A 14,057-nucleotide genomic window follows, 5' to 3' on the forward strand; every position below is an offset into this window, starting at 1 on the left:
TGAGCCTTCCCTTTACCATCACTATATCCAAATCACAAAGTTTAGTCAGGTTTTTGTTCGACGAGACCTCAAATTTCCTCCTTTCTTTTCATCTCTACTGTTGAATAATCTAAGCCATAGAATATTTTATCTGGACCACAACAATAACCCTCCAAGATATAAATTCCATTTGTGAAGTAGTGGCAGTATCCTGTTACTTAGAACCATGCCATTGCAAACTGGATGCATAATTAACATGTTAACTTGTCTCCCTATTTCCAGTTATGTTTCATTCCTAATCCATTTACCACATGGCAGATATTGTGATATTTAAAATTACAGATCCGATCATTTTATTCCATTACCAAAAAGCCTTTGCTGCCTCCTGATTGCTCTTATGATGAAGCCCAAATTCCTTAATGTGTTCTATAAGCCCCTGCATGACTTCATGCCTACCCCTCCAGCCTTGCCACCCTCCCGTTGACTCATCTTCCTAGAGTCATACCATCCTCCCCTGGTTATGACACCTAAGGGGACAATTTCTTTCCTAATTCAGGATCACTGCAGGTATTCCTCTTTATACCGAGATACTAGAGACTTTCCTTTTCCTTCCTTTTCTCCTTCCCAGGTACGCACCCACATACACAGTTTATACCTATGTTTCATACATCGTCCAGATCTCAACCTAAATGTCACCTTCTTATGCAGTCCCTTCTTCACTAGTTTGAAGTCAAAATAACACCCTCTCAAGGGACCCTATACTTGACTTTCCTATCACAAATGAAATTGTGTGTGTGTGCGTGATTATTTAATGTCTGTCTTCCACCAGACAGTAAGTTCTACAAGTCAGAGACTAGGACTTTTTTTTTTTTTTGTAGCACTATGTCCTAATGTGAAGTACATTGCTTGGCACATGGGCACTCATGTATGTTGCATGAATGAATGAATGTCTGTGTGCCAAACCAGAGTGAAAAAGAGAACATTGTCCTTGAACTATAGAAAACACCATGATGGCAGAGAGCACATGGTAGGTGGCAATAAGCATTTGAAGAAATAAAATAAGGGAAGAAAAGAGAAAGGAAAACAAAAGGGAAGGAAATGGAGGGCAAAAAAATTTGAGAAAAAAATGAGAAAGGTTGTAGTCTTTGATGGGAAAAGTTTCCCTATCTCTCACTAAAAAAAAACAAACACGAAACCTTGGATAATGCCTATAAAATGTTAACATGCAATAAAATACAAAGCCTGTTGCTTAAATAAGGAAACGCATATAATTTTTGTGGTTTTATTTAATTCATTTCTTTTTCTTTATTATTTATTCACTATTTGGTGACAGCATAAGGAATATCAGATGGGGTTACACTCAGACATGTACCTTTAAGTGTGTACTTTTTAATCGCAGTCTTTTATTTTTTTTAATGGTACAATTGAAGATGTCTGTTATTGGGGCCATCACCACTTCTTTCAGTGAATTAATTGAAAAAATCTTGGTTAGTTTTGATAAAGATCAAATGAATAATTGCTTCTCTTGATCATATCAGAAATGCAGATGCACGTTTGGTTGACAAAACATACTGAATTTATTAAAACACTTACTTTGAAAATTCAGTTGAAACGTTATGGTACCATCTAAATCACAAAACTTAACTCAGTGATTTCCAAAAATACAGTATTAGTGACTGATAATTCTGCTGCTTTCCTCTTTTTTTTAATTTCCATTTTAGATTCAGAATGTACATGTGCAGCACAGGTATTTTACATGGGTAAATTGCATGTTACTAAGGTTTGGGGTACAAGTGATCCCATCACACAGGTAGTGACCATAGTACCTGAGAGTTAGCTTTTCAAACATTGCTCCCTCTCAACCTCCTCACTCTAATAGTCCCCAATGTCTATTAGTCCCATCTTTGTGCCCATGTGTACTCAATATTTAGCTCCCACTTATAAGTGAGAATATGTAGTATTTGGTTTTCTGTTCCTGTATTAATTCACTTAAGATAATGGCTTCCAGCTGCATTCATTTTGCTTCAAAGGACATGATTTCATTCTTTTTTATGGCTGCATAGTATTCCATGGTGACTATGTTCCACATTTTCTTTATCTAGTCTACCATTGATGGGCGTCTAGGTTGATTCCACTATGTCTTTCCTATTGTGAATACTACTGTGATAAACATACGAGTGCATTGTCTTTTTGGAAGAACAATGCATTTTCCTTTGGGATTGCTGGGTTGAATGGTAGTTCTAAGTTCTTTGAGAAATCTCCAAACTGGTTTCCACAGTGGCTGAACTAATTTACATTCTCACCAACAGTGTATAAGCATTCCCTTTTTTCCGCAACATCTGTTATTTTTTGACTTTTTAGTAATAGCTATTCTGATTGATGGGAGATGGCATCTCATCATGGTTTTGATTTGCATTCCTTAATGATTAGTGATATTGAGCATGTTTTCATATATTCATTGGCCATATGTATATCTTCTTTTGAGAAGTATCTGTTCATGTCCTTTTCCCATTTTTTAATGGGGTTGCCTTTTGCTTGTTGAATTGTTCCTTATAGATTCTGAATATTAGACCTTTATTTGATGTAGGGTTTGCAAATACTTTCTTCCATTCTGTAGGTTGTCTGTCTGTCCTCTTGCCAGTTTCTTTTGCTTTGTAGAAGCTCTTCAGTTTAATTGGGTCCCTCTTGTCAATTTTTACAACCTTGCTCTTAAAAGCCTTATCAAGCAAAGTTGTGTTTTGTTTCCTTCTTGCAACTTTATGGATACTTATTCTCCCTTGTAAAAAAAGAACTTGCCTTTGCATACTATGATATAGAATATGCCTAAAAGTATTTTATGAACTGTAAATGTATCAACATAAATATCGATTAAGTACGATTAATCATTTTCTACTTATTTTCAAAATTATAGAAAAATATGTCGTAACTGCAAGTGTGGCCAAGAAGAACATGATGTCCTCTTGAGCAATGAAGAGGATCGAAAAGTCGGAAAACTTTTTGAAGACACCAAGTATACCACCCTGATTGCAAAACTAAAGTCAGATGGAATTCCCATGTATAAACGCAATGTTATGATATTGACCAATCCAGTTGCTGCCAAGAAGAATGTCTCCATCAATACGGTTACCTATGAGTGGGCACCTCCTGTCCAGAATCAGGCATTGGTAAGTAATTGTGGGGACAGAGAGTTCCTTTATTGAAGTTCCTGGAGCATTTACTTGGGGCAGTTTCTTTGGTGACCTAATCAACTTCACACATCCCAGATCTATTATTCTTCCGGGGTTCTCATTACTTTGACTTCTGATTCCTTTTCTAGTCTTTTGAATGTAAGACTAAATACTTCATAAAATTTTTCCAACTCCCTAGATATGTTTACCTTTTTGAGGGAATGGTCTAACATTCTTAATAATTAGATGGAAATCATGTTTTATATCAATCTAGTAACTCTTCTAGCTTACTCTTGAGAGGATTTCTCTTAAGATGATAAAGAAGTCATAGTTTAGAACTAAAAGAAAATACTCAACATTATCTTTGTGTTTTTTCTTCATTTTATTTTCTTTATTAATATTATATAAGACCAAAAAGATCACAGGTTTATATCAAGCACCTTCCACTATTATAACAACTAAATGAAACATTTGGAAGTCTTTTAAAGTTAGTTAAATCATTAAAGTGAATTTTGCGATGTCATTTTTTATGTGATAAAAATGTTCTTGGTCCTGTAGACCATTCCAAACATGTCTGCCTAAAAGTTTGTGTGTTCTTTCAACTGTACATTTGTTTATTTAGCTTAAGTAAACAGTAGTAAGCCAGATCTTCCAAACTGAAAAAATATGTAATTTCATGGAGAAGAAGTGTTACTTTTTACCCAACTAAATCTATTTCGTGTACCGTTTTTGAGTTTTAACTTCTTAATATACTGTGAGGGTGAGTTGCTACTGTTGGATAGAACCCACTTCTTTCTTAAGTAACTTGCTTCTGATGTGTGTTCTAAAACATCACACTGCCTAATGGCTAATCCCAGTTAACATTGGCCTCCTTCCTTGTGGTTCAGGCCAGGCAGTACATGCAGATGCTACCCAAGGAAAAACAGCCAGTAGCAGGCTCAGAGGGGGCACAGTACCGGAAGAAGCAGCTGGCAAAGCAGCTCCCTGCACATGACCAGGACCCTTCAAAGTGCCATGAGTTGTCTCCCAGAGAGGTGAAGGAGATGGAGCAGTTTGTAAAGAAATATAAGAGCGAAGCTCTGGGAGTAGGAGATGTCAAACTTCCCTGTGAGATGGATGCCCAAGGCCCGAAACAAATGAACATTCCTGGAGGGGACAGAAGCACCCCATCAGCCGTGGGGGCCATGGAGGACAAGTTTGCTGAGCACAAAAGAACTCAGTATGTAAGTAGAGTGGTCACACTGCTGGCCCGATTTGTATACTTTACAGAGTTTTTTCCCTTTCTTTGAACTTTTTTGGGGACTATTCCTCTGAGTTTCCAAAAGGGAATAGGTATGGGGAATAAACAGAATTAAGATTCACTTTAGACTTCCCACAGAGGGTCATCATGTTTGAAACTTCTATCTAAAACCAAATTTTCTATGCATTTATTATCAAGGATAATTGTGAGTTTTATATACAGACAGTAGTTGGTATTGGCATGCTGATCAAGGACAGTGTATTATTCTATAGTCTGTTTCTAAACATACTCTTGGTATTAATTGCTTATCTCTGCCCATAAATAAGAATATATGCTTAGGTTAATTCAGTTTTGCTTGTGAGAACATGCCTAAAATTCAAACTTTAATTTTTGTGGATATACAGTGAAGCTCTTTTTTAAGTCTCTTCTAAAGGGAGAAATTGAAGTATTTTGCTAATGACTTGAAGGTAGGAGGCAATTAGGACACAGATGAACAGACATAAGAACTAAACCTGCTGTAATATATTCCTCATAGCTCCAGTTAGCACACCAACCAATAAGGCTTAGTCCTGAAAAAAGAACACTAATAAGCCCTGAGGTGGTCGTTTTAGAGAATCTGCTTAAAATTGAGCTGAAAATTACTATTTTCCTTTTTTCCATAAGTGACCTTAATTCAGGAAATAATGCCCTGTTACACACAGGGTGAATGAAGTAGATTTGAGTAGCCTGGAGAAAGCTGAGATTCCATTTCACATAAGTATTAATATGTTGTTATCTACATCGACAAATTTGTAATTTCAGTAGAAATTATGTCTCTTCAAAGTTGTTTCTCTGAATTTCTGCTGAAGCCAATGATAAGAAATGGCAGTCTTCTAATGACTAGGTTGTTCTGGATGGCTTCCCTTTCAGTCCTGCTATTGCTGCAAACAGAGTATGAAAGAAGGCGACCCCGCCATCTATGCCGAAAGGGCTGGCTATGATAAACTGTGGCACCCAGCTTGTTTTGTCTGCAGCACCTGCCATGAACTCCTGGTTGACATGATTTATTTTTGGAAGAATGAGAAGCTATATTGTGGCAGACATTACTGTGACAGCGAGAAACCCCGATGTGCTGGCTGTGACGAGGTACGTTCTATGGGACCTCCTGCATGCTGGTGCCCTCTTAGACCCTCATACAGTCCCTTTACCTAGAAGGCAACAAGACTTAACCAAACAGCAATTGCTCTGTTTACGTCCACAGAAGTTTTAAAAAATTAACTTTTGATATCATTCATTCTGTCTGTGTTAATTGGGTTAACAAATGAAAGACTAGAAATACAAAAGATTGATTTAGACTAAATTAAATGATAGCATAAGTTCAAGCTTTAGGTTATCATTTTCAAACTTTAGACCCTGAGAAAGTTTGTTGTTACAGATGTAAATTGTTATATTTTAAAAAAATGTTTATTTTTATCTTCTTCCTAGCTGATATTCAGCAATGAATATACCCAGGCAGAAAACCAGAATTGGCACCTGAAACACTTCTGCTGCTTTGACTGTGATAGCATTCTAGCTGGGGAAATATACGTGATGGTCAATGACAAGCCGGTGTGCAAGCCCTGCTATGTGAAGAATCATGCTGTGGTGAGAAGTGTTCTAAGGATATGGTTTTGCCTCAGCCTGCTTTAGGACTTGAGTTTTTGCTTTTCTTAAAGCCTCTTACAAATGGGAAACAGAAAGCACTCCTCCTAAGTAGAAAGCAAATTATTCCTACCACAGGGTGTTAAAATCAAGGCAATTCAAAAACAATACAGGCATTGACTATGAGCCACCTCAAGATTTCTACTTGTGAAGTTTATAGTATCAGTTATAGGTACTGCTTAGTAATAAAATCCTCACTTAAAAAATTCTTAATGGGAATGAGATTGTTGTATTCTCATGGTTAGCAATCAGATTCCATTTCAATAACGGTGTCTAGGGGCTATTGATATTCTTTAGCTCTATTTGAATATGATGCTTTCTGTTTGTGTTACTGGACCACCCACTGGAATTTTGTTTTTGCTACCTGGAGATTGTAAGATACCTATTTCTTAAACCCTTATTGAATTGATTTGGCATAACAAAATTTGGCCTGCATATTTAGATTTTTATGTGGGCAAACATTCCAATGTGAAAGTATATTTTTTTCTTGCATTTATTCTTACACAGAGCTGCTGTTGTATAATGGCCAAGTGATGGTAATGTAGATAAAGGGTAAAAAGTTGACCATAGATAGTAAAGTGCGTAAGCCAGGAGTATCCAAAAAGACGTTTACTTCTTTATATGCAGCAAAACAAATACGTGTTAATGGTCCCCTGAGCTATAAAGTAAAAGAGACTCCTGGCTAAGGAATGAAATTACATATAGTTTCTATAGTTACAAGAGTGTGGTACTTTGAAGATAACGTAACAAGATTTGATGTCACTGCCAATTTTCAGCGTTTATTCCCCAGTTATTCATTTTCTGTCAACTGTGTGTCACCAATATATTTCACATTCTCATAATTACAACCGCTCTACTTCAGACCTTTTTTTTTTTTGTCATTTTGACTATTGCAATGGCCTCAAATTTCGTTCCTCCACTTTCATTCATCTTGCTCAAAAGCTACCCACCATAATGATGGAAAATGATCTTCCTAAAATGCAAATTACTAAACTTTTAATAGATCTGGCCCCTTCTTGCCTCTCCTGTCCCTTGTACTAGTTATCCAACCCAAATCATACATTTCCACATGCTCACCAGCATTTTCTAGTTTACGCACTGTTCTTTGTCTTTTGCTTACTCTTTATAGTTTTTCTAACACACCCTACTTTTCCCTGTTTTACCTGACTGTACCTACACATTTATTCCTTTAGATTCAGTTTAGCTTTAACTTTTTTTCAGAACACCTTTCCTGATTCCCTGTGCCCAAACTCCATCATTGTCTCCAGGCTCTCCGTGTTCCCAATGGTGTGTGTGGGGGGGGGGGGTGTATGGGGTGGGGGGCGTGTGTGTGTGAATGTCACTCATCTGTCTCCTTCACTAGACTGTAAGCAGCTGGAGGGTAGAACTTACCTTACTATTTCTGTATCTTCAGTGTCGGCACTTAGAAAATGTTTAGTGACTGACCTGTGTTCTTAATATTTCTCGCTTTGGGGCTACCGTGGGCCTTCCTTTACCTGGGGAACAAGATGTTAAATCACCATGTAACCTGATACATTATTTAGCTAAAAACTGCTTCAATGAATATTGTTGCAACAGTTTTTCTACAGACTAAAGGTATTATCATGTATACCTTTTTTTGCTGTTGTCTGACCTTTAGTCTCAAGGACTAGAATGTAACTCCATCAGGGCAGGGGTTTTTTTATCTGCCTTTTCTTTTCTGTTCCCAACGCTAGGACAACATAGGTGCTCAATAAAAATATACTGAAACAGATAAACCTGCTATTTTTTCTTTTTTTAGCTGTTACAAGCTTCTCTGTATTACGTTCTTTCTAATCAATGGCAGGGAATAACCACAGATATGATTTTTTTAAATAAAATAATTTTAAAATTATTTAGTTTTATAATATAGCATCATTTTGGCCAGGCGTGGTGGCTCATACCTGTAATCCCAGCACTTTGAGAGGCCAAGGCAGGCGAATCATGAGGTCAGGAATTTGAGACCAGCCTGGCCAACATGGTGAAACCCTGTCTCTACTAAAAATACCAAAAAAATTAGCTGGGCATGGTGCCGAGTGCCTGTAATTCCAGCTACTTGGGAGGCAGAGGCAGGAGAACTGCTTGAACCTGGGAGGTGAAGGTTATAATGAGCTGAGATCCTGGCATTGCACCCCCAGCCCAGGTGACAGTGCGAGACTCCGTTTCAAAAACAAAACAAAACAATATATATATAGCATCATTTCTTTTATGTTTACTTTCTCAATGGGATATACCATTGGCCTTTACCTAATATTAAAATGAGCATACATATCCATCGCCAGAACAAATTGCAGCTAACAGCAAAGAGAGCTACCCAAAAAATTTGGAGAAGTTTATCTAGTTCAGGACATTGAGCTGCTTAGATCTTTTAATCTTAAAAAAAAGAGAGAGAAAATACAAATTATTTTTAGACTTGAAATCAAGTGCTCAACTCCAAACAACATTTCTGAGAAAAAAAAAAAAAAAAAATTACCTGGAAGGAAAAAAAATGGGACATGCACCTACTTTGTCTCTGTGTAGTCACTGGAACTCCATAGTTACCCCCGGAATTCACATCCACCAGATTCACAGGACACTCCTGCAGAGAGCTCATTCCAACAGATGTCATTAGCTGTTTTACATCCTATGTACAAATAAAAAGAGGGATGGAAGGACATAAGAATTCTTTGAAATATTAAAGGTTTAGGAACATGGGAAAATCAAATGGCAGGAGGAAAGTGGTGAAGCACATCATGTTCCTGAAGGGTTCTGCAGTCCCCAGGCCCTCGACGCAGCCTGGGCCAAGTTTAGATTTTCAAAGAATTAGGGATCAGTGGATTTGACCTGTGATTACATGTCAGATTTTGAATTTATGGTAATCAAATTATTAATAAAATTTTATGAAACCACAAACCTTAATTCTCTATACCATTTATGTGTACTAATTACCTTTTTACTTAATTTTCTTAATTTCATGTGTAATTGAACATTAGTTATCTCTTTTTTGTAAATTGCAACTGAAAATGTGTGTTTTGGGTAATTATAAAAAGATCCACAAATACTATTACAGGTCTGAGAAAAAGAAGATAGATCATGGTCTAAAAGCAAGGGAATAAAACACACAGTGTATTTTACAAGAACACATTCAAAATACTTATACAAACAAGAAATATTGAAAGATTGAATGTTCTTATCACAAGGAAATCATATAATGTTTAAGGAGAGGGATATCCTAATTACCCTGATTTGATCACTACACTATGTATACATGTATTGAAACATCACATAGTACACCCATAAATATGTACAATTATGTGTTGATCATAAATTTTAAAATGGAAAGATTAATATTAAATGTGGAAAACAATAAGACAATGTTCTAAATGAATAATAAAGCTATAAAAATACATACAAAAAGCAGTTGCTTGCGTGGTGCAGCTACACATTAGAAAGGTGCTTGCAATTGAAACACTCATTTTTGTTGTATTCAGGAATAGTATATTGATCACACAAAGTATTTTCCTTGTATCTCAGAGAAGACTGGGTTGACCTAACTTATAGATTACAGAGCTATAATCTCTGTAATCAGAAGCAATATAACTAAAAAATATGCAGGTCTGAAGTGGACATATATAACAGGCCTCACTTCACTGCCTAAACCAGTTATCCAGTGAGTAGCAGCCGCATTTTGAAGTCTTTTCGAGTAAGGAGGCTCAGGCTGAATGACCTCCACCCACCTGTTTCTGCCCCTTATCCCTCAGTAATTCCTGACAATCATATTACGAGGCCAAGGGTGCTTAAGATTAGTCACTGTGACACCAGACAGTCTTGTTGGCTTCTTCACTTGTTACGAAATATTTAAAACAAAAACTTTAAGACAGTCATATTCATTCAGAACATGTATAAACCAGAAGGGCATGGACTGTAGAGGTCTGAACTGGTTTGCTGTTTTCTGCTATAACATAGGTCATATACATGTTTGAATAAGAAAATTTTGTGTAAATGTATGTTGGTGTGTGTGTATATATACATATTTGTATGTCATGTATATATTCATCCATAACACATACTGAATGGTACAGGGATTGTAAGTATTCATGTTCTACAATATTAGATTACACATAAATTATGACTGATCTTATGACAGAATAGAAGCCAATTAACTACAAGTTATATTTTTAGTGCAAATTCATTATTCTCAAACACTGTCAGTATTTTTAATTGAGTCCTTAATTACTTTGAACATGATTTTAATTTACTGCTGTCTAGAAATTAGTGGTGTTAATAATCTCATGTGTCATAGGTAAGACAGGTAAAATTACCACTTCAAAACTTTAATGAACAAGGAAAAATCATCTCATAAACTTCTGTGTAATTACAAATGTGCAATCTAATAAAATACATCAGAACTAAGCACACTGCTTTGGAACTTCCCATCAAGACTTTCTGCCTCGAACGCCATGAAGTTACCTTACGTGCATCACATCACCTGTTTGGCCTTCACCCATTGTTTCTCAGATTGTTCAGTATATTAACCTCTGTTAACGGCCAAAAAGGTTAGCTAGAAGGCCACCCTCCATCGTGTGTTTCTGAGGTTGTCATTATGAGTTTTAATTTGTCATCTAAAGAAACGTGTTCAGTTTGTCCTAAGACGAAAATGTTACCATTACAACTTGATCTCTCACCCTCTTCTCTTGTGTTACTTCTTAATAGGTGTGTCAGGGATGCCACAATGCCATCGACCCAGAAGTGCAGCGGGTGACCTATAACAACTTCAGCTGGCATGCATCCACAGAGTGCTTTCTGTGCTCCTGCTGCAGCAAATGCCTCATTGGGCAGAAGTTCATGCCAGTAGAAGGGATGGTTTTCTGTTCAGTGGAATGTAAGAAGATGATGTCTTAGGAGGAGAGCACCTAGAAGTATCGAGCCATAGCTATCCAAAGTGGTCTGCATTTCTACTATAAAATGCAATTTGAAAAAAATAAAAGGCAAAAAAAGAAACTGTAAAGGAAACCAAGAGATTTTGTTTAATTTTTTTGGCCATTTTTTCTTTATCAATTTTTTTTTTCTGTCTCAGCTTTTAAACTTGATTTAAGCATTTGATTTGTAAAACAGTAAATAATTTTATCTTTCCATAGCTTTTCCAATGTGAAATCATTTAGTTGGAAGCTTGGATCTCATTAAACTTCGTGTCTCTGTTCCATTTGTGCCAAACACTTTAAAGTTACTGTACTGAATGGAAAGATGACCATTTCTAGTTCTACACTCCTTTTTTTCTCCTCGTGTAAAATGAAAAGGAAACTAAATTTGCCCTAATATCAAGGCGCTACACTTACTGCCTCATCTTATTCACTGACCTTTGTAATAATACACAGTGAATTCTTTTTGACAGAGAAATGCAGTGTAGTATGCAAAGCTGCCGTTTTAATGCCTATGCATTTACTCTTTCCTGATTTAGGCAGAGGTGGCGTTTTCTTTATTGCATTTCTCTTTTTTTTTTTTTTTATGTACCCTACCTCTCAGTATTCTCTTTGTAAGTGGGTGACTTCCATCTGTGGCCTTGAATATTTTATCACATGTGGCATAACAGTAATCCACACTTTTTCAATTTTTTTTTTTTTTTTTTGAGCAATTGTCCTGCCTCAGCCTCCCAAATAACTGGGATTACAGGTGCATGCCACCATGCCCAGCTAATTTTTGTATTTTTAGTAGAGACAGGTTGTCACCATGTTAGCCAGGCTGGTCTCAAACTCCTGACCTCAGATGATCCGCCTGTCTTGGCCTCCCAAAGTGCTGGGATTACAGGCGTGGGAGCCACCATGCCTGACCTACACACTTTTTTACTTCTATACATGATTTTTGGCTTGAACATAAAAAGCCAAGCCGCCCATGTGCTTTTAATCCAAAGAACATGTATAGTTTTTGTACCTAGAAACTATGATTTATATTGATTGCACGTGCCTGCCATGATTTAGATAAGACTTTTTTTTGCATGGTTTTTATGCTTTTCTAACAGATCCTGTTTTATAATACTTCCAAGCCTATCCATGGATATATCAAATGTCTTCACCTATGTATTTTCCTGGCTAGGTATTTCTAATGTTTATTTTTCCCTGTGTACTTCTACACATAGCTATGCACTATGAAAATTAAATGGAATTAATGATATATTATTCAAAATAAAGTTTCTTTCACTTTAATAGTCATTGTCTCTTTTTATTCATACCCTTTTTTGAGTGAAAAATGCTTCTGCAACTAAGCATGTGTTACAGCAGGGGGCGATGTCTCCAAGGATAAAAATTACCCAAAAGAAAATAAAGGCTGCCTCTTGACAGGACAGAACAGAATCTAGATGTTTCATTATGGAGAAAAGATAAGGTTTATGAAACTTTAAAATCAGGACTTTTAAGTTGTTTTTGGTCGTGCAGGAGGTTTTTTTTCTTTTTCAAAGAAAGGGAAAGTGTAATTTTAAAATTTGGGAGAACTTTATTTTCTATTCAGTTTCAACTGGTTTCTTTATATGTAAAAATTTTAAAAGAATTTTTTCATGGAAACTTATCATGAGACAGGAAGCAAATGGGGAATAGTGGTAGATTCATTCTTCCTAATGTTAGCAGGCCATAATACTTTTTTCCCTCAGTCTACAATTATTTCTGTCATAGTCGGAGTAGCAGTTTTCTCTGACACATACCCAGAATAACTTGACTTTTTTTTTTTTTTTTTTTTTTCTAGCTCCTGTTTGGCCAATAGTACTTCTCTTTACATTCCACTTCTCCAATCCCCTCCACCACACACACATGCACATGTGCATACCAGGCATACAAATTTATTCCTTCTGCACTATGCCTTTTTCGACCATGCAGAAGTAACTTTTGGAGCTTGGATATGTGTCACCTTATCTAAAGTAATCTAATTCTGCATACAATGTTATAAGCTAATATCACAAGTATCATTACTGTCCATAAAGATCACTTTATGATTGCTCATATCTTTTTCTTAAATGGCAACAAATATATTTTCCACAGCATATTGTCCACAAAGTTGTACAACTTAACTTTTCCCAGACATGGCTAAGTGAGAATAAACTGAAACAGAACCCATCTGCTACTAACATGGCAATTCCCTTAGGAAATGTGGGTTGCTCTTGAGACGTTCTGGTCTTCACATGTGTTACATATCTCCCTTTCTTCCTTGTTTTTTTTAAGCCGGGGGGGCTGGGGGGGTGTGGCGACAAATGAGGGGCTAGGGATTATTCTTTCTTTTCATCGTCTCTAGCTGAAACTTCTATTACCGAAGTCTTCAAGCATAGATTTCCAAATTTAACTTTGAAGTATTTCAGCCCAGTTTCACCAAAGGCAAGGGATTCATCACTGATTCATTCTCAAGGAATTTCCAACACATAGTGTTTAAGCTTATACAACTTCACCATAGTTACCAAAGAGACAGCAACACCCAAGAGCAGCATTCAGCCTTTGTCTTGAGATGCCTTGGCATATCTGAACTTGTCTTCTGGGTATTCACTTAATTCTTTGGAAAACTTGGGATTCTGTCAATGTCTCCATAAAAAGGCGCTTTTCCACAATTTCTTACTCATCTGCCCCTTCTTGACCTCTGTTGATTTAAATGCTCACCAATAACTTTGATGACTGTACTGAATGCCCACATGTATGCAAAGGACCCACTGTGCTGGGATATGTGTATGTGCTTTGACCACACAAAACACATTCTGGCTTGATTAATAGATTAATAGGATTTTTTCTCCATATATTTAGTTGATGCTTAAGTAGCTTTGGCTAATTATTTTGTTCTTTCACAGAGAACATGTCATTGTAGCTTCTATTTGATCTGATAATACAACTTGAAGCACTCAAGATGTCATTAACTTTTTATGCTTGTTTTGAATGACATTTATGAAGGCTGCTATCAATTTTTTTTCAGTGATACTCCTCACCAGTGTGTCTTGCCCCTCAGCCAATAACAAAACCAACTTGTAC

The 14,057-nt window shown here is 36.5% G+C and overlaps 1 protein-coding gene across 2 annotated transcripts in view; it reads left to right on the forward strand.

The window, feature by feature from the left end:
* The window catches only part of TES (testin LIM domain protein), a 50,424-nt gene extending 38,161 nt beyond the window's left edge, over nt 1–12,263 (forward strand). For both annotated transcript variants that reach the window (XM_023228187.2, XM_023228188.2), the window contains exons 3-7: nt 2,891–3,143; nt 4,034–4,369; nt 5,296–5,511; nt 5,851–6,009; nt 10,777–12,263. In XM_023228187.2, the coding sequence (XP_023083955.1) occupies nt 2,891–3,143; nt 4,034–4,369; nt 5,296–5,511; nt 5,851–6,009; nt 10,777–10,965 (1,153 nt within the window). In that variant the 3' untranslated portion in view covers nt 10,966–12,263. The remainder of the gene's footprint in view (nt 1–2,890; nt 3,144–4,033; nt 4,370–5,295; nt 5,512–5,850; nt 6,010–10,776) is intronic.
* Nucleotides 12,264–14,057: the final 1,794 nt, after the last annotated feature.

This window comes from Piliocolobus tephrosceles, chromosome 8, assembly GCF_002776525.5.
Source record: "Piliocolobus tephrosceles isolate RC106 chromosome 8, ASM277652v3, whole genome shotgun sequence".
Taxonomy (NCBI): Eukaryota; Metazoa; Chordata; class Mammalia; order Primates; family Cercopithecidae; genus Piliocolobus; species Piliocolobus tephrosceles.